The following is a 19357-nucleotide window of genomic DNA, read 5'->3' as shown; positions in this document are numbered from 1 at the left end:
ACTTGCGCGATATGCCATCATTGGATACTTGTCTAGTTTGCGTTGCAAATGCTCCGTAACGGGTATACCTTATTTCAATCATGCGTTCGTTGTATAAGCAAGGCAAAAAAAGAAAAATAAAACATGAATGTTGAGACATCGCTCCGCAAGGGAGGTTCGTCACTCTATTTCCGGCTTAGCCCGCGCGCCAAGACTCGGCATCTAAGTCGGCTTGTGCAGGCCCTCCCTTTTTTCACATCAGGGTTTGCTACTCTATTTTTCTTACTGTGTATATTGTTCCCAGCAAACCCGGAGATTGGCGAATCGTTTCCGCGGAATATGGTCTGTCGTGTGCTCCCACTCATGTGGCTTGGATTCGTCCGCAAGAACATAGTGTGGCAACGATGATGACTGTAGTCACCTACAAGGGCCGGCGTTCAAGCGATACGCTTTGAAGATGACTCAATACGTGTGGCTGTGACAAAACCGATTCCCGGCTCAGAAAGACTCTCTGAGGATATATTTCTTCCAATGAGACCTAGGGCGTATATCCCATCGCCAGAGCATCCAGAGCTCTAGCCGCCCACAAAACATCAGCCAACAGTTGCGGGACGTTATGACACGAGTGCTGCAGTCCGCGGAAATCATATCCTCGCGGTAACTGCAAGCTTGTGCTATGGGCTTGCTCGATGCGATATACATACTGCTAGGTGAGCCATCTCTCGGAAAAACCTGTCAGGGTGATTGCCGACTTTGAAGCCGGGAATACCACTCCCTCCATGTACATCGCAATCGCCACTTCAAACCCAACCAAGGGGGGAAAACAGCCTAGAGATGTTAGTGCAGCCATGGCGCCTGGACTGGCGTCCACGCCGGTTGGCTGGGTGTCAGTTCTTGCTGCAAGCCGCTGGACAGGGCTCAGCAGGTGCTACATAATGGACTGGTTTTGATTGGCCCTGTGACGCCCTAGTTCCGATTCCCCAGAGTCGAAAAAGGATGGGCGCTGCTCAGCTTGCTTGCCGACGCAGGATCCGGCCGCACTTTCGGACAACGGATAGGCGGCTCGGGAGATGATGCTTGCGGGGTACTATATTCATCGCTGCAGCACGACAGAGAAGCATGGTTCGTACGACCGATCTGAATTCGCGTATTAAACAACCGTTTCCTCCATCTCTTCCCTCCATTCTCCTCACCAACAAAAAGCTGCTTACGATCCCTCACCACCACCCATCAGCCCTGGCACTTTCAGTAGCGCAGACACGAAGATCCACCCGACCAAGATAAGACCCCTTCGACTTCTAGTCTTTTCCTCTCACATCTCCCGGATCTTGAAGGGCTACGATACCTTCTCTCGCTTCGGGTTACTTTGACCCTGCCGCAACCTGGGAGCCATGGCTGTGGTCGGACTCGTGTTTTCCTGGTGGGCCATACCGGCCGCGGTCGGCGTGCTGATAGCCTCATACCTCTACACCTACGCAGTCACGAACAAGGAGCTCAGAGACATCCCCGCGCCCTGGCCGGCGCAATTCTCAAATCTCTGGCTGCTGAGCGTATGTCGACGTGGCAATCGGTACAAGGTCATGGATGAGATGCACCGCAAATTAGGACCGCTTGTTCGGATCCAGCCCAACCACGTGAGCGTTGCCGACGAGACTGCAATTGCTACCATCTACGGCCATGGCAACGGTTTCCTGAAATCGTAAGTCGGGCGGTCTCGCGATTCGGCTTCATTTTGCTAATCTTTGAAAAGCGAGTTCTATGACGCGTTTGTATCAATCCGCCGTGGTTTATTCAACACGCGGGATAGGACGGAGCACACGCGCAAGAGGAAGCTTGTATCACATACCTTTTCTCCCAAATCTGTTCTCCAGTTTGAGCCTTACATCAAGGCGTGTCTCGAATTGTTTGTCAAGCAGCTTGATAAGATGATTGATGAGAGCAGCCAGCGTGACGAGAAGGGCGCGAAAGAAGCTCATATCGACTGTCTCCCCTGGTTCAATTACCTTGCTTTTGATATTATTGGAGATCTTGCGTTTGGCGCCCCATTCGGCATGCTGGCGACTGGTGTCGACCTGACAGAGGTCAGGGAATCACCTACAAGCCCACCCATCTACGCCTCTGCGATTGAAATCCTCAATCGGCGAGGCGAAGTAAGCGCCACGCTGGGCTGCTTCCCCCAACTCAAGCCCTATGCCCGCTGGCTGCCTGACCCGTTCTTCAGCAACGGGCTGGCGGCGGTTCAGAACTTGGCCGGCATCGCCATCGCCAGGGTCAAGAGTCGCATCGAGAACCCGCCCGATATCGAGCGGAGAGACCTCCTCTCTCGTCTTCAGGAGGGTCGAGACGAAAAGGGCGAGCCGCTCGGCCGCGAGGAGCTCACGGCCGAGGCGCTCACGCAGCTCATTGCAGGCAGCGACACAACGTCAAACTCATCCTGCGCCCTGATGAACTACCTGTGCCGCAACCCTCGCGTCTTTGCGAAGCTCCAGGCCGAGCTAGACCAGGCCATCCCCGACGACGTGCAAGTACCCTCGAACGAGATGGTCAAAGACTTGCCGTACCTCAACAACGTAATCAACGAGACTCTTCGTCATCACTCCACATCCGGGATCGGCCTGCCGCGCCAGATCCCCCCCGGATCTCCCGGCGTCACCATCCTCGGGCACTTCTTCCCTGCGGGGACGGTGCTGAGCGTGCCGACCTACACTATGCATCACTCAAAAGACATCTGGGGGCAAGACGCCGAGGAGTTCCGCCCTGAACGCTGGGAGACCATCGATTCAAGACAGAAGACGGCTTTCATCCCTTTCAGTCATGGTCCCCGGGCCTGTGTTGGTAGGAATGTTGCTGAAATGGAGATGAAGCTCATTACCGCAACTTGGGTGAGGCGGTACTCGGCAAAAGTCAGACAAGGACCAATGGAAACAAGGGAGGGCTTTTTGAGAAAGCCACTAGGTCTGGAGATTGCTTTAGGTCGTCGATAAAGGGGCTCGAAGCAGAGGGTTTCTGTAGTCGATTTGTAGCCATTTCTCCAATCCAACTCTTTCGCTTGTAACGCAAGTCGTCTTTCACAGCGTGCCGGCCAACGGTTCTTTATCTGGTTCGACGCAGAATCAAGGACATGGAAATTTCTCTCGTCTAACTCTGTGAGCGCAAGTTCGACTATTCCTAGAATGATGGGCGAGATCCCCAGGAAAATCGGGCAAAACGTATCTTGAAACGCATGGTGATAACGACCCGCGATCTCTGCACCACGACTTGAGATTAACAGGCTCAAGAGACCTTGCAGCTGCAGGACAGAATCTTTCGTCGCAGTTTTTCGCTGGCTAATCAAGATTCGGGCCTTTTTTGCCCACTTCGAGAAGACGATATCTCTTCTTGCGATAATCTTGCATCACCAACGAAACACTCATCATGCGCCAATCCACCTTGAGTCTTGGTATCTACGGCATTTGCCTTGATCTTGAGGTCTTCTAGACCACGAGCACTTTCTGCAACCTAGTCTTGATGAGCTTAGGTCACGTCTGTCCAGGTGTTGAGGTTGACTCGGAGCAGTCCCCTACATTCGGCATTAACTTGCCATCGGGACCTGCGAAGTGTACAGAGCGGCGAGGACTAGAGCTCGTGGTAATCAACCAGGATATAGTATTCGCGCCCAAGAAACCCCTTGAAGTCTTCGCTCGGAGACTTTGTCCCGACTTGCAACAATAATGCAGAGCAGGGCATAATTGGTGCTCGCCACGCAGAGAGTGTGCCGTTCGCTTCTGCCAACAGCACCAGGTACAGCTCATAAAGTAGTGCATATTGGGATTATCTAGTGACTACTCCGGCTTCTATTCTTTCATTGCATACCCATAGTTCGTCTTCGGAAGGCATTAAGGAATCCTTCTTTTGTTCAGAAAGAGATCTAGTAGGCTGCTCTCCACTCATTTTTTTCGCGGGTATACTGACCGGGATTGAATTGACTCCCAGATTCAAACGTTCATTTCAGTTACCAAGTATAATTATTTGCGTATCATTGACTGTCAATTCGAAAAATCTGTTCTTCGTCCCCCTTCTGGTGCTTGATGCTTGAGTGCGATTTAGCGACGGCACGTTTACTCGTCCGCGCCCGAGAGTGGCTCATTTGATTTGGAAATCCATCTTGTGCTCAGATTCGGAACATCCTCAAATTCTTTGTCAAACGGCCACATTGGGCGACGTATTCTGTGGTGTCCCAGTCTCTCAAGGTCTTGGTCAACACCACCCGGAGTAAGCCCTAGCATCCAGCCTTTTGCCATATCGTACAGTTGAGGCTCTAGATAGCCAATCTTTACAATAACAATATCGGCTGATCGCGGGTCGAGATTGAGGTCTGTAAAGTCCTTCTCCTTGTGGTATGGCTTGCGGAGCTTGGTCAGGATGGCGTATACGCATCCCACGCGCAGCACAACTTCCGTCTCAGCATCCTTGTCGCCGTGTTTGATGGAGTGAACACGCCCCGTCATCGTCAGAGGCGGAGCATGAAGGTCATCCACCTCAGCGCCGGCGGTGACGGTGACGTTGGCGCCGACCCCAGCGGCAACAGCCACCTCGATGGCCTCGGGACCGGGAACGCTCGCGTAAATCACAGTGTAGCCGGAATCGAGCGACTTGAATTCTGGGCGGGCGAGAAGATTTGTCAGGCCCCATGTCACATCGCCAGAGCCGCCCGCGGTCGGGTTATCACCAGAGTCAGAGATGAAGAACGGCCGATCGGAGGCCGGAGACTGGACGGCCGCGTCGAGACATTCGGTAAAAGTGCCGGTGGGCGCGACGAATTCAAAGTCGGCATGGGCATCCCAGAAAAGGGTTGCCAGCCTTTCTGCACCACTGGATACAGCTTTCTCGTCCCAACCTGTGACCACAACAACGGCGCGATTGCGCGGCTCATCCGCCCACGCGTAACCAACCCAGATCGCCGCGTCAACCACGCCATCCATGGCTTCGACCCCAGGTACAGCAGCGTAGATGTGCTTGGCAGGCTCCATGCGTGTCGACGTTTGCTCCCCGGGAAGTAAAATCGGGATCGGGATCCAGGCCTTCAACGGTCGTTTGCCTGGAGAGGAAGTGCCAAGTGCAGTGATTAGATTACGGCAAGCCCGCTCCTTGGTTTCCATGGTATCTTCGTGAGGTGCCATACGATAGCAGGTGATGAGATCGCACATGTGCGCAAGGTCGCGAGAGACGTTCCCATGCAGGTCCATGGAAGCTGAGACAATGACATCGGGCCCAATGACTTTGCGGATGCGGCGGAGGAGATCTGCCTCAGAGTCGTCAAGGTCTTCAACGCACATGGCACCATGAATGTCAAACCATAGACCATCAATTGGCTGTTCTTTGATCAAGCCTTCTAGGCGTTGTATAATCTCCGATGAGAGAACCTCGTATGCCTCGCGAGTGACCATACCACCAGGTAGTGCATGGCCAATCAAAGCCCCCTTCCAGACGGCATCGCGGCCGACAGGCTGATCATCATGAAGGAACGCATATCTCTGAATGATATCATCGCCTCTCTGAGGATGAAATGCTGGTGCTAAAGTTCGGGAGGGGCTAAAGGTTGATGTCTCGCAGGCGAGGCCAGCCACGGCGATGACCGGCTTGCGTGCCATGATGGTGCAGGGTAGTGAGACGCCGAGAAGGTTGGGTTGGTTGGTGTGTTTCCTTTTCGCAGCCCCTCTGTACAGTTATATTTCTCACTCTAGGTAGAAGAGAAGAGGCCGTTTAGCAGAAAGGATGTTTAGCTTCGACGTTGACATGTAGGTGACACTCCGTCCCCCACCGTCGGGTATTTGAAGCGAGGAGGCGGGGTGCGATGATGCGGGGAGGCACGTTGGGCGAGGAGAAAGTATGCCAGCTCTACACCATTGAGCAGAACATCTGCGGCCTCTTATGTAAAAATAACCAGTGACTAGCTGACGGCTCGTTATACTTCCGTCCCCAGGTTTTTTTGGTTCAATGCCAAGGACAAAGATGGCTTCGGTTAGGGCACCCGAGCGGCCCATTTAGCAAAAGACGGTTTCCGTGGGGGTTTGCAAGCATTATATCCCCAACCACCCCCTTGCGAATGCGGCTGTTCGGCAGTGAGTGGCTGAACATCCGTCGGGAAGCATTTCGGGGTACTTCCTGACTGGGAATACCAGAGTGTAGGTCACCTTCGCTCAACGGCCGACCGCAAAGCTGCTAATGTGACATCGCTTCCTAGCTTGCGGGGTAATAAGAGCGCCTGCAGTTCATAAATAGCTACAAAAACAGCTTCTCTTCGCTTCACATGAGATAGCAGAGACCCCAAATTCATATCTCATCACAGGTCAAGATGTTGCGAGCTGTGCCGACCGGAACCTGGATGCCCGCATGGGTCCCAGAATCGACCGGGCTCCTGTCAGTGCTGCTCTTACTATGCTCTATTGTACAGTCGACAACAGGGGGCTACGATGGATCTATGCTGAATGGTCTCAACATATTGCCATCGTATACCGACTACTTCAAACTCACGCCGGCTACCAAAGGTCTGAACACGGCCTCTACGTTTATTGGTGGCTTCTTTGGTCCCATGGTTGCTGGCGTCATTGCCGATCGTTTGGGTCGTCGACCAGCTATTTTTTGGGGGACCATCGTGACTCTGATCGGTATCATCCTGCAGGGTGCAGCCCAGAACATCGCCATGTTTGTCATTGCCCGCATCATTCTGGGCGCAGGCGGCCAAATTTCTGGCATTGCAGGGGTTGTGTACCTGAGTGAAACGTTCCCCAGTCGCTGGAGGACGTGGGGTTTAGGTGTAAGCATTGTATTCCTAATGGGAAAACATTGAAAATTTGGATTGACGAACAAATAGCTTCTTAACAATTGCTTCTACATAGGAGCGCTTATCGCCGCGGGGATCACTCTTGGAACAAGCAAATGGGAGTCCACCTGGGCCTGGAGAGCACCCTCCTTTTTCCAAGCCATCTTTTCTGTCATCTGCCTGCTTTTCCTACCCTTCATTCCAGAATCACCTCGATGGCTTGTCGCGAGGGATCAGTATGAGGATGCGCGACTTGTGGTCGCCCTGACCAATGCAAATGGCGACTTACATGATCCAGTGGCAATGGCAGTGTACAAGCAAATCTTTGATACTCTCCAATGGGAGAAGAAAGACGGCCGCACAATGACTCTGAAAGAAATTATCCAGACACCTACTGCGCGGAAACGAGTATTAATAGGAGGATCCGCCGGGCCGTTTTCCTGTATCGCTGGCAACATCATCGCAAGCTACTACTTGGGTGATGAGCTGAAGACGGCCGGTATCAACAGCTCAGACGACCAGCTCAAAGCGGTAGGCATCTCTAGATACTTCGACGTATCAGCAACAGATTCCTTAGGCTAACCGATTTCCTTAACAGAATGTCGTACTTAATATTTGGTGCCTTTTCTGCTGCCTTTTGGGCACTCAGCTAGCAGACATTTGGGGACGTAAGCCGACCGCGCTACTTTCACAGTTTCTGCTCATCGTTTGCCTGTTCATCATTGGCGGGCTGTCGAAGATGTACGCCGATGGTGACCAAAGTGGCGCAATTATCTATGGCGATGTTGCAGTCATGTTTCTTTTTCAGGGGTTTTATTCGATTGCCTGGACACCGCTTCTTACACTCTATCCACCGGAGGTCATGCAGTATTCCTGCAGAGCGCTGGGAAACGCCATTTCGAGTTTTGCGCTCAACGCTTTGGCCTTGTTGCTCGTTTTCGTCATGCCCATTGGGCTCAACAATATTGGGTGGAAGATGTATATGATTAACGGATCTTGGGATATTATCACGCTAGTATTGATTGTAAGCACCCCATTCTCTCATCAATGACAAGAACTAACTATTTCTAGGCTGTATACTGGGTTGAAACCAAGGGTAAAACCTTGGAGGAAATCGATTCACTCTTTGACGGCGGCACGCATTCCACCATCCAGAATGTTGAAGACATCCGCAGAGGAAAAGCGATTCTTGATGTTGATAAGCTTGAAAAGGACTTGCATGAAGATTTTGCTTTGAAAAAGAGGTTGGATTAGAGGATGGGAATGACGGCTATGGATTTGCGTAGTGGGCGGCTAGGTGTACCAGCTACTGCGAGAACGCGAGACTGATAGTGTGACCGCTGACATTGAAGAGTCAAGCTGAATAATTTCCTGTTGCTTGATGGTAGTATATGACTCGGCGCATACGTTGACAGCGTGTAATTGTGCAAGCTGGGCTATGGCGATCCCGTGTCCCGTGGTGGATCGTCAATCCTGGCACAATGTCATGCATGACAAGGAATTACGGTTGAATATCTCGCAGCCGCTAAACTCCTCGAATTCTGCATGAATCAGCGGGACCGAAGAATCGCCATGGATGGCGAAAACTTTCTGGGATCTCATTCCAAGATTCTTTACCACACCATCGCCAGGTTATTGGGGGGCTCAGGAGCTCCTTTTCCACGTTCCGACTACAAAAGAAAAGAAGAACAGAAAAGACATTTTCCGGGCAACACAGCTGCAAGCCTGTATCAAAGGGCTTCAAGTATCTGGCATATTCAAAGGGAAATCCAGTCTGCTAGCAAACAAGAATGATACAGACCTTCATCAGAGGCACGTGTCTCTACGAGTCATGCGTGCACAGCCCGAAACAATGGGAGCCACTTGAACGGCAATTTTTCAAAGACAAGCATTCCCAAGAATGCCGTGCCAGGCAATCGGTCAATGAAAGTAGAAGTCAGCAAAAACATCACAGAGGGCTTTGAAGGCATTAAAGTACTTAATTGAAAGAGGAACAACTTGACAGGCGAAAAGCTGCCCAGAAACAGAGCCGACAGTTTATGCTCTACTTTGTATATACCCTCTGTGCTAGTTCTGCCATCGTGCATGGTATGGATCAAGCGGGTGGTCTATGAAACTCGGGCACGCCCCTTGGTATAATCGCATCATCCTTGCACACACTGGCTGAATTGCTCGGTAGTGTCCCGAATTGCATATTCGGCCAGTAACGGCATGCTATGCTCGCACGCTTGCGCGATGAACGCGCGTGAGCGTGTCATGACCCGTTGCGCTTCCCATATGAGTAGCAGGGCATGATGGGGGAGATGCTCACGAGCAAAGCACGGAAAATTCCGATGTTCCGCACCCATGAAATAACCCACGATTAACAATCCGTTGCCGGTATCCCGCGGCAGGCAGGGTGGAAATTTGTTGAAGCGAGCTGACGGCGGCAGACTTCGTCATCTGGCACAGCCGACATGGACTCCGCTCCGGCTGTACCGATGATGGGTAATCTGCTCGCCAGTTGAAGACCCAATGCGTCCTGCCAAGATGGAAAAATTGCTTTGATTAGTACGTACTATCGATTCATGCATGCCAATTCTGTCGAATTGGACCGTTGGCTGTGCCTTGACCTGATCTACAAACGTGTAGGGGGGAAAAGGGGAAAAGGGACGAGGAGCTCCGAAGAATGGCATTCATTTTTATGCTGTTCATGATTGGCGGCTTCGGTTTTAATGGCCAGTTGGTATAAATGTTGGCGCACATGTCTGCCTACCTGCCAGTGGGGGAAATCACAAGCCGATCATAAATACTAGGGTAACAATGAAGAACCGTATGGTTAATACATTTTCCAAGATAAACTTTTCGGGGCTTAGATACTTCGGTTTCGCAGACTATTCTTCTTCGTTAAGGATCGCGTTAGAGAGACTTCTAGAAGGCGGATCTACGTGCACTAGTTATCTGTTGACTGAGGCTAAAACCGAAAGCAAGTCAAACAGGGACCATAGGGCTTGACATGATTAAGGTCATTTTAAAGTAACACCGATACACCAACATGGTACCACTTTTGGCTCATTTTATCCACTCGTTCGAGTGTCTCGCATTATGCCGGAGCATTAGTCTGATATAGTGTCATGACGCATGAAGTGGATCTATAACGCCGAGGTTTTCTCGAAGGACCTGGCCCATCATCAATATGCCGATTTCTATGTGACTGAACAATCGTCCGAGTATAGCCTCACTTGTCCCCTGTCGTATCCGTAATTGCTGTGATGATTGAAAGGTTGCCATCTTGCCCATACCAAGCTCTTGTATAAAGCATGTCGCTTTCCGAATCACATTATCAGGATTCCACACTCTCCATTAGCCTTCTGTCTTCCCATCAAGCTCGAGACCGATTTTTAAACATCTCATCATAATGAAGTCCTTCCTCGCTGTTCCCTTGCTCGCCGCGGCAGCCCTCGCCGCCCCCCAGCTCGCCGCCCGCGACGACGCCGCCGCCACCAAGCCCGTGAAGCAGGCAGACACCTCGCGCGCCGACTGTTATAAAAAGGACCCCGACGAGGCCTGGATGCTGCCCGCCACGGCCACGCGCACCGAGGACTGCGCCGGCACCATCGAGTACTGCCTGCGGGGCTTCTACTCCATGCACGGCGAGGAGTTCTCCGACGCCGACGCCTGCCTGCGCTCGCGCGGCCTCGACCCGGCCACCGCCGTCGACGCCATGCGCGTCGTCTCGCGCGAAGACTACAGCAAGGGCTTCCAGGCGCTGCGGGAGGCCAACTCCATCTACAACCGTTACATGCTGTTCACGCGCCTCATGCAGACCTCCGTCTCCGACGAGGCGGACAAGGAGGGCAACGACATCATCAATAACCTCTACTGGTCCAACGAGGGCCGCGTGAGCAAGGCGCGCGAGGCAATCGCGGATGCGAAGCGCCACTTTGGAAGTGCGTTCGCACCGGAGCACACCGCGGAGATTGAAGCGGGCATCGAGGAGGCAAAGGGCAAGCTGAATGCTGCGTGGAACGAGGTCAAAGACAAGGACGTTGAACAGCTGGCCAACATGTACGACTGGTTCAAGAGCCGCTCCGAGGAGAAGTACTACCACAACTGGTAAGAATGGTGTACGGAGGCTTAAAGACTTATAGATAGGTCTGTGGTTGCGTTAAGATGGACTCCAGACACTTGCCAGTTTGTATAATCCGACAATACGGAAAGCTGAAAATAAGTACTATCGTATATAGGCTTTTTACTTTTGAAAGCATTAGTAAGGAAAGATGAGATAGCCTAATTCATAATCCTCAGACCCCAGGAAGGCTAACAGGCACTCGTGTATGGGTACCTCCCGCTAAGTAAATGGCTGCCCAGTTCAGTATCGGTACTACCTCTTTTCTACCATAGACTTTGTATGTTGTTTGACCTTGTCTGTAAAGCGGCCGATTTAAGTAATTGGATCTTCGCGATCCCCAATGCCCGCTTCCTGGCATTGTGGGTTGAACTTGTACTGGTGGGCCTTGGGGCACTTAATGGTCCCCAAGACGAAGAACATACCTCGGAAAGAGTCGAATGGTGTATTCACTGTGAAGGGTAAAGAGGAAAACAGCTACCATTTAACAAATCGTCTGGGTATGTCGAAAAGTTCGCGCTCTGGCATGATGTTGCGCCATCAGTGAAGGGGCATCGTATATCTGGGAACTTTCCTTCGAGATTGAATGCCCCAGAAGCCAATCTCATGGAAGTTGGTTTTCCGCGATTTTCCTTCCGTAATGTCTCTTTTTGTTCCTCTTCAAGGTCTCGCACCTAGGTCTCTGCCGGGACGCCGAGGGAGCACAGCGCCTGGTCGAGCTCGAAGCCTTTTAGCCGACTACAAACTAATTTACCCCGCCATCCTTCATTGCCATGCCATAATCATACACTGTCTGCTGCAGCCTGCACATATCTTGTCTTATAACAGCACCGCAAAAGCTGCTTGCAACAATGAGATCTTTGCGGACGATATCCGTCGTCGGGTGCCACTCCGAGGGAGAGGTGGGAGATGCCATCATCGGCGGCGTGCTTGACGTACCAGGCAAGACAATGTATGAGAAGCTCGAGCATTTCCTCACGAGGCAGGATGATCTACGACAGCTCATTCTAAACGAGCCCCGCGGGCGCTCTTCGATGAATACAAATCTTCTTCTACCGCCATGCGATCCCCGCGCCGATGCCGGGTTCCTCATCATGGAGAGCGAAGAATATGCCCCGATGTCAGGAAGCAATACGATATGCACTACCACGGTACTACTGGAGACTGGAATGCTTCCGATGAAAGAACCGATCACCAAGCTGAACCTCGACACAGCTGCCGGCCTGATTGGCGTTACTGCCCATTGTAAGGATGGCAAGTGCAAGTCGGTCGCGTTTGACAATGTCCCAGCGTTTGTGGCCGCTCTGGATCTGAGCGTCGAGGTACCTGGTCTCGGTGAGGTCACGGTCGACGTTGCATGGGGCGGCATGTGGTACGCCCTGGTTGAGGCATCTGCCATCGGGCTGAAGATTGCGAATGAGAATGGGCCTCGGCTGGTAGAGGCCGGTGAGCGCGTAAAGCGCGCCGTCCAGGCCCAGTTCACACCAGTGCATCCAGAAAACCCATCAATCAAGGGCGTCAGCATCATTGTCATTACAGAACCGGTGGAAGAAGGGCAGGACTGCAAGACGGCCAAAAACACTGTCGTGGTCTCACCCGGCCGCTTCGATCGCAGTCCCCGCGGAAGCGGGACTTGTGCGAGAATGGCGGTGATGCATGCGCGAGGCCAGCTCAGAGTTGGCGAGACGTTCCGCCATCGCAGCATCATAGGTACGGAATTCGTGAACCACATTCGAGGCACTACAAAGGTTGGCAACTATGATGCAGTTTTGCCCACCGTGCAGGGTCGAGCGTGGATCACCAGCTACAAGCAAATTGTGCTCGATCCTGAGGACCCATTTCCCACGGGATTTAGGGTAGGGGATCAATGGCACATTTCCCAGGACCCAAAGGCGTAAAGAAGACTTATCTAGCTGCCTATATACAAAGTTTTTTGGAAGCGGAAGAGCAGCATTGCCGAGCCTTTGAGAGCAGACAGGGAGAGCATGTCCATTCCAAATCGATATATATGGAGTTTCTTCTACGTGTCTATACTGGTTCGACGTTGCGAACAATATGTTATACCAATGTATCAAAGCAAAAAATTCACCCTGTGTGCTTGAACTGCATTTCGACCTTGGTCTGTGCGAGCAAGCTTGTGTTATCCTGCCAACTGACTTAGAGACTGCCCTCTGCCAGCCTCGGACGGGCAAAGGTTCGGTCCTGGTTGGGGCTGTGAAGAGTATGGACCGTGAATTCTACATTTAGATAGATACCACATCAGACATATCGGGTTAAGCAAAGAAGTTGGCTTACATGCCGCTACGAGAAAAATTGCGCTCGGCGAGATGGCGTGTGTCCAATAGAACTAGCTTCCTTCTGCACCTTTGGTCGTGCTACAGACTGATCATCGGACTGGCGTCCTGCATTTTGTCACAGCTGAATAACAATTCCAGATAACATGACAATAGTCCTTCTCGGTTTTTGTAAGTATTCTTCTTCCTCTCAGTGTTCTCTCGCTTCGTGACTGCCAACTCATTTCATCTCGCTGTTTTCCCTGATCAAGTTCGCGAATGCCAAGGCTCGTATAAATCTTGTGCTAAATTCCATGTAACGCTACGTTCAATGTATGACAGAATGGGCGGTCATGGGCGATAAGTCATCGCCCATCACCTCGGAGGCTGCCTTATTTGAATCGCGATCGCCACCAGCCACCGCGAATATATTTAACTGGCGCTACGGGTGACGAAGGGCCTCGAACCAACCTTATAAATCGGGACCTCGTCCTCTCACTAGCAGACAAAGAAAACAAGAAGGGTAAATTTCTTTTCTCTCCGATAGAAAATCGATTCAGAATTTCCATGTCCCTGACCACTCGACTACACGCTTTTAACAGGGGCTCAAAATGCGTCTCGTCGCAGCTCTAGCGGCACTCATCCTACTGGCGACGGCCGGCAACGCAGATGTGACTCGCGTGGTTCCTGGCCGCGCCGGTAACGAGGCATACTGGAGAATGGCTGGCATGAAAGCCGGCCGATCTGTATGCTTTGTGCCACCGGATGGCCAAGGAGGAGATGATGCCCATGCCATCATGCGCGCTCTAAACCATGACTGCAGAAACAACAGCATCGTCGTATTTCCTGGCCCCGTCTACAACATCAAGAGCAATATGACCACGCTCAACATGCAAAACGTCCAAATTCACCACTTCGGTCGCTTCCTCTGGAGCACGGATATCGACTACTGGCTGTCCGTGTCCATGCCCGTCGGGTTCCAGAACCAGAGCACTGTATGGTATTTTGGCGGTGACAGGGTCACTCTCAATGGCCACGGCGTCGGCACTCTTGACGGCAACGGCCAAGTCTGGTATGACTGGGCCAAGAATCGGGGAAATCTCCCGCACCGACCCATGATGATCAACTGGCGCAAACTGACCAACTCGAGCATCCTCGGCATGCGGTTCGTCCAGAGCCAAATGTGGACCATGGCCGTGACCTACTCGAAGCACCTCGAGTTCACAGACATTTACGTCAACAATACCTCGGCGAGCCAATGGAACACTTTGAACACTGACGGAATCGACACGATATACTCTGACGACATCACCCTTCGAAGATGGCGCATCAAGAGCGGCGACGATGCAGTCGCCCTCAAGGGCAACTCGAGCAACATCCGCGTCTTCGATCCGGAAATCCATGGCGGTCAGGGTCTCGCCATCGGCTCCGTCGGACAATACAAAGACCAGTACGAGCATGTCGAAAACTTCTTTGCCAGCAACATCACCCTCTTTGAAACCACGTACGCCATCTACCTCAAGACCTGGGGCGGCCGTTCCAGGGGCTACCCTCCGAACGGGGGCGGCGGCGGCCTGGGCCTGATGTCGGGCATCGTGCTCGAGGACATCAGGCTAGAGGGCGTGCGAAGGTATCCCCTCTTTGCTTGGCAGTGCGAGAATTACGAGGGCGGCCTTGGGAAGGACTGCCAGTCGTCGAAATTTCAGATGCACGACTTTGCCGCCCGTGCCGTCCGCGGATGGGCCACCAAAGATGTGGATCACGCCGGCTGGTTTCAGTGCAGTGTCGCAGCAGGAGGATGCAATAACTTCACGGCGTCTGACGTCCATGTGACAAGGGGAAAGGGTGGTGATGAGCTGACGCTGTGGCACTGCGAGAACATGCACGACCACGCTGGCTTTCAGTGCAGTGATTAAGAAGGGAGGGGGGAGGGAGGGGCAGCTAGTACAGATGGTCAGTCCCATAGCTTGATAAAAACTAACAAGGAGCAAACATCATCCATCTCCGTGTGCTGCACATCTCGGCGCCTAGCATGTGTTCACCGACCTTCAAGGGGACTCTGTGCCGCGGCAGGGCTGTGGTCCAATCAGTGACGCCGCCCTGCTTTTGCTTTGCATCAAGAAATCAAAGCCTCTCTCTCTACATCACTTGAACAAGACGGCTGCGTGAAACCCACCCGGGAAAACGTGCTGCCAACTTACTTTGAGCCAGCGCACTCGCGTTACACAGACAGCCACCAAGCCGGTCTACATATATATATATATATGTATATATACTGGGGGGGTTGGCAGCCTCGCCAGACGATCGAGGCAAGCCCGACCGGTTACCTCGCATCCTCACAAACTAACTATTTGCCTGCCATGGGAAAAGATTCGCATAGGAAAAAAAGCCAAAGTGAGGCGACGCCTCGCTCTCATCATTCGGACAAGGGAACCCGCTCAAGCCGTGCCCACGACGACAAGGCCAGCTACAGCCGCTCTCCTCCATACACGCCGTCGCGCTTGTCCCAGGTGACCAACGCGGGAGAGCTCAGTGACGTCGACGCCCAGGCAGAGGCGCTGAGCCACTTCTCCTTCTCGGCAGAAGAACAGCCAACAGCGGCTCCTCTCACGTTCGATACAATCTCCGAATGGGTGCGGCAGGGGGGCCAGCTGCAGGCGCTGGACGATCATACGGCCGAGATGCTCCTGTCTCAGTACCTCGGACCGAAAGGAGATCGTTCGAAAAGACGGAAATTCCACGCGCCCGAGGAGGTTCCGCCACCCGCGCCCATCTTGGAAGACGAAGAAGAAGAAGACGGTGGAGCGTCCTTGGGCGAGCCGTCGTCGGCTTCTTCCAGTCGCCACAAGGATAAAGGTAAAAGCAAAGCCCGATAGATGGCTTTTCCTTCGATGCCTTCCGTCTTGGGGTTATGAAGCTTCATTTTGATCCAGCCAGCATCATGCATAGCATGAGACGGTCGTTTATTTTCTAGCCTCTCTGTCTTCGTTTTCATAGTGGTCAAATATTTGGCTTTGGGTTATTTTTTTTCTACGAGTTATAGCTTTAGACGCAGCAATTGAAAAAGAAAAATAACATTTGCCGCAATCCTCACCATGAACCAAACACCAGGATGCAAAGATGACGGGAATACTCTTTCTTATCGTGCAAGAAAATTGAATTTGTCATTCGAGGTATCAAGTCAATCATAAAAAATATCCATCATCCACCTATCTAAACATCAATTGTACGAGGCTTCTGCTCCGTGTGCTGGCCCGTGGTCTCGACGTGCTGGCCCATTCCATGCATTTCATGAGCAGCCTGTGCCTTTTCATTATAGGCTTCATCCTGGAGCTCAGCATCTTTGTTGCCGTACAGACCAATCTTGTACCAGGGTAGATCAAAGAGGCGATCCATACTCTCCAGAGAACGGCCGCTAGTTTCGGGAACGGAAACGAGCACCCACAATCCACCAAGAATGGTGATGGCTGCGAAGCACCAAAAGGTTCCCTTGGGGGAGATTCCTCCGTTATCGACCGCGAGGAGCATATTGGGCACGGCGCGCGTGTTGCCGTACTGGTTGGCAAAGTGCAGGGTCATTGCCCAAGAAGTGGCCAAAGCTCTGATGCGAAGAGGAAACAATTCAGCAGTTAAAAGATACTGCATGCTGTTCCATCCCAGGGCCCATCCGAAGCCGCTCAGGAAAATCTATATGGCACATTTTAGCATATGTTTTCCATCTACGTTGTTGCGGTGGCAACTTGTGGCGTGGTTGGGGTGCGGGCTGACTTACCATGGCGATTGCGCCGCGACTGCTGGCAGCATCCTTCTCGGGGAGCTTGAAGTGCTCGACGACTCCAAGCTGAGGCACGCTTGTAAGGAAGCTTGCCACATAGATCATGGAGATGGATTGCAGCGTGATACCAAGGAGGAGAGAGAATTTACGGCCAATGACGTCAACAAGGAAGAGAGCGCAGGCCAGGGCGGCAACCATCTTGACAATACCAAAGACGGCAGTGACAAGAAGGCCTTCTTGCTTTCCAGTGATTCCAATGATTTTGAAGAGATCGACCGCGTAAAGGGTGATGGAGCCGGCGCCAGACCACTGAGAGAGCAGTTGTACCATGGTAGCAAGATAGACGCGATACAGGTTGCTCTTGTCGAGGAACATTTCCTTGACCATGCCAAAGAAGCCGACACCGCGTGTAGCTTCGAGTTCGTGGTCAAGAGCAGCCTGGATCCTGGAGGTTTCGCCAACAACATAGTCACTTTCGGGCGACTGCTGGCGGATGTAGGCGAGAACCTGGGCGGCCTTGTCAGGTCTGCCCTGCTTGACGAGGAAGCGGGGAGATTCGTATTGGAAGAACATGAGGATGAAGATCAGCCCTGCCATGATGATGTGCAGGCTGGTAGGCACGAGCCACTGGTTGTGGCTGTGGTTGGAGATGTGAATCGACGCGCCATAGTTGGTGAAGTAGGCGAGAACGATTCCAATGTAGACGGCACCGGTGAAGAAGCAAGTGCACAAGCCGCGAATGGACGCAGGAGCAACCTCGGCAATGTAGACGGGGCTGTTGACCTGTGTTAGCGATGCGACCGTCCGAGGGGGGGGGGTGGTGTATGAGGTTGCCGCGGAATTGATGCACATACCCAACGACAGGTGTCTGTCCGACGCCGAGGCCAGCAATGAAGCGGCCGGCGTAAATGGCACCGAGATTACCATTGACACCGCCAATCATGAAAATGATGATGCCCAGAATCCAAAGTACGCAGAGGAACCGAGTGGCCTGGATACGTCCGATTCGATCGCACACAATAAAGGCACTAATAAGAGCCAAAAAAGAAGAAAAAAGCAATTAGCATACATTGCACGTGCGGCGGAGTAGCAGCGTAGGATGATCGCCTTTTTAGCGGCGGCGCAGAAGAAGCCATGGGGGGGATTGATGGCGGGATGCGGGATGACGGGGTTTCGGCGTCCTTGGCAAATGGCGGGGGAGGAGCAGCAGCCCAAAAGATGGGACGATGCCAATGCTTTGCCCAGGCGATTCAATGCCCACATCGAAAACTGCCATTGTTTCCAACTGCGGCGCGGCCAAAAGCGTGGCAGAAAAAAAACACAGATTGATTTTTCAAGGTGGTTGTTTTAGGCAGGCAGGTAGGTAGGCAGGAAAAAAAGACTTACATCATCGCACCCGCGACAGAGCCAAGCTGGACCATGGAAGAGACATTGGCCTTGACGTTTGCCTTTTGGACGGCGTCGTAGCTGCTGTAGTGAATCGACCGTTGGAAGTCGTCCGAGTTGAAGGCGCCCGAGATGAGGCCCTCGTCGATGCCGCGCGCGGCGCCGAGGAGACCAAAAGAGACGACGGCGAACCAGAGACGCCAGTTGAAGACGCCCTCGGGCTCGCCGAGGTTCTTGAGCCGGAAGATGTTGACGGGTTTCTTGACGCCGCCTGCCATGGTTGCCCGAAACTTGTGCGCGTGTCGGCGCTCTTTTGCCCCCTCGTGTGAAGCTTTTTAACTATTTTTCCCGCTTTTGCTAATACAGCTGTGAATGACGACAAGCACAGTAACACGGGCTGCGACGAGAGGCAAGGTAACGGGCTTTTGGGGGGAGAGAGCCGAAAAGGTTTGGGCAACGGGCTTCTTATACATATTTTCCAAAACGCCACACCACGAGCAATGGTACGGTTTTTTTTATGGGCTTCAACGCCTCGTTGCTATAGCTAGTTCACCTCGAGGAGCATAATAAACCACCGAATAAGCAATAAAATCTGACCTGGAGGAAGGGGGAAGACGAGGTGACCACCCAGATTATTTGCTAGCTCTCTCCCCAGCCTGCTAAGTCTTGTACACTTGTTAGGGCATCAAAAAAAGTTGGGGAAAAAGCCACATCCCCCCACGTCCCCGCCCTATAAGTCGAAGTGGCTTTTTTTCCCCCTCTGTCTCTTGAGCATTCCCTGTTCAGGGTTGGTCGTGGACTGATAAAGAAGCCCTAGACAAGCGCGGAGGCGGCATGTTGGCTTTTCCCACAGTTCTGTTGCATGGCCGTGTTGTGATTTCTCATCCCAAAATTGGACTTGTATCCCATTGACTGCAAGTCAGCCAGGAATGCAGTGGTCGCGAGCGTACTTGAGTGTACTCCGTACATTGCCATCATCTGATCTGATGGACGGCAGGGTTTGTCTCGCCCTCGCCCGTTACGCAGAAAAGCTT

The 19357-nt window shown here is 52.5% G+C and overlaps 8 protein-coding genes across 8 annotated transcripts; 6 read left to right on the top strand and 2 right to left on the bottom strand.

Annotated features, from left to right (window-relative positions):
* Positions 1 to 1370: 1370 nt before the first annotated feature.
* V2A60_009800 (cytochrome P450) lies at positions 1371 to 2963 on the top strand (the record flags this gene model as incomplete). The annotated part of the gene is made up of 2 exons (XM_083261064.1): positions 1371 to 1678; positions 1730 to 2963. 2 exons carry the CDS (start codon positions 1371 to 1373, stop codon positions 2961 to 2963), a joined length of 1542 nt encoding a protein of 513 aa, XP_083117190.1.
* A 1113-nt stretch (positions 2964 to 4076) lies between these two features.
* Positions 4077 to 5609, bottom strand: V2A60_009799 (M81 family metallopeptidase; the record flags this gene model as incomplete). Its single annotated transcript, XM_083261063.1, has 1 exon — positions 4077 to 5609. The coding sequence occupies one exon, from the start codon at positions 5607 to 5609 to the stop codon at positions 4077 to 4079; it is 1533 nt and encodes a 510-aa protein (XP_083117189.1).
* Positions 5610 to 6313: 704 nt separating this feature from the next.
* Positions 6314 to 8035, top strand: V2A60_009798 (general substrate transporter; the record flags this gene model as incomplete). Its single annotated transcript, XM_083261062.1, has 4 exons — positions 6314 to 6775; positions 6833 to 7312; positions 7380 to 7805; positions 7853 to 8035. 4 exons carry the CDS (start codon positions 6314 to 6316, stop codon positions 8033 to 8035), a joined length of 1551 nt encoding a protein of 516 aa, XP_083117188.1.
* A 2143-nt stretch (positions 8036 to 10178) lies between these two features.
* Positions 10179 to 10880, top strand: V2A60_009797 (uncharacterized protein; the record flags this gene model as incomplete). Its single annotated transcript, XM_083261061.1, has 1 exon — positions 10179 to 10880. One exon carries the CDS (start codon positions 10179 to 10181, stop codon positions 10878 to 10880), a length of 702 nt encoding a protein of 233 aa, XP_083117187.1.
* Positions 10881 to 11740: 860 nt separating this feature from the next.
* Positions 11741 to 12787, top strand: V2A60_009796 (proline racemase family protein; the record flags this gene model as incomplete). The annotated part of the gene is made up of 1 exon (XM_083261060.1): positions 11741 to 12787. The coding sequence occupies one exon, from the start codon at positions 11741 to 11743 to the stop codon at positions 12785 to 12787; it is 1047 nt and encodes a 348-aa protein (XP_083117186.1).
* A 986-nt stretch (positions 12788 to 13773) lies between these two features.
* V2A60_009795 (uncharacterized protein) lies at positions 13774 to 15078 on the top strand (the record flags this gene model as incomplete). Its single annotated transcript, XM_083261059.1, has 1 exon — positions 13774 to 15078. One exon carries the CDS (start codon positions 13774 to 13776, stop codon positions 15076 to 15078), a length of 1305 nt encoding a protein of 434 aa, XP_083117185.1.
* Positions 15079 to 15522: 444 nt separating this feature from the next.
* V2A60_009794 (uncharacterized protein) lies at positions 15523 to 16038 on the top strand (the record flags this gene model as incomplete). The annotated part of the gene is made up of 1 exon (XM_083261058.1): positions 15523 to 16038. One exon carries the CDS (start codon positions 15523 to 15525, stop codon positions 16036 to 16038), a length of 516 nt encoding a protein of 171 aa, XP_083117184.1.
* A 337-nt stretch (positions 16039 to 16375) lies between these two features.
* On the bottom strand, positions 16376 to 18601 carry V2A60_009793 (general substrate transporter; the record flags this gene model as incomplete). The annotated part of the gene is made up of 4 exons (XM_083261057.1): positions 16376 to 16849; positions 16935 to 17712; positions 17792 to 17965; positions 18324 to 18601. The coding sequence occupies 4 exons, from the start codon at positions 18599 to 18601 to the stop codon at positions 16376 to 16378; spliced, it is 1704 nt and encodes a 567-aa protein (XP_083117183.1).
* Positions 18602 to 19357: the final 756 nt, after the last annotated feature.

The sequence above is a fragment of the Cordyceps javanica genome, chromosome 7 (assembly GCF_051103115.1).
Source record: "Cordyceps javanica chromosome 7, complete sequence".
NCBI classification, from domain to species: domain Eukaryota; kingdom Fungi; phylum Ascomycota; class Sordariomycetes; order Hypocreales; family Cordycipitaceae; genus Cordyceps; species Cordyceps javanica.
The sequence above is the reverse complement of the archived record's forward strand: the minus strand, read 5'-3'. Positions and strand labels throughout refer to the sequence as shown.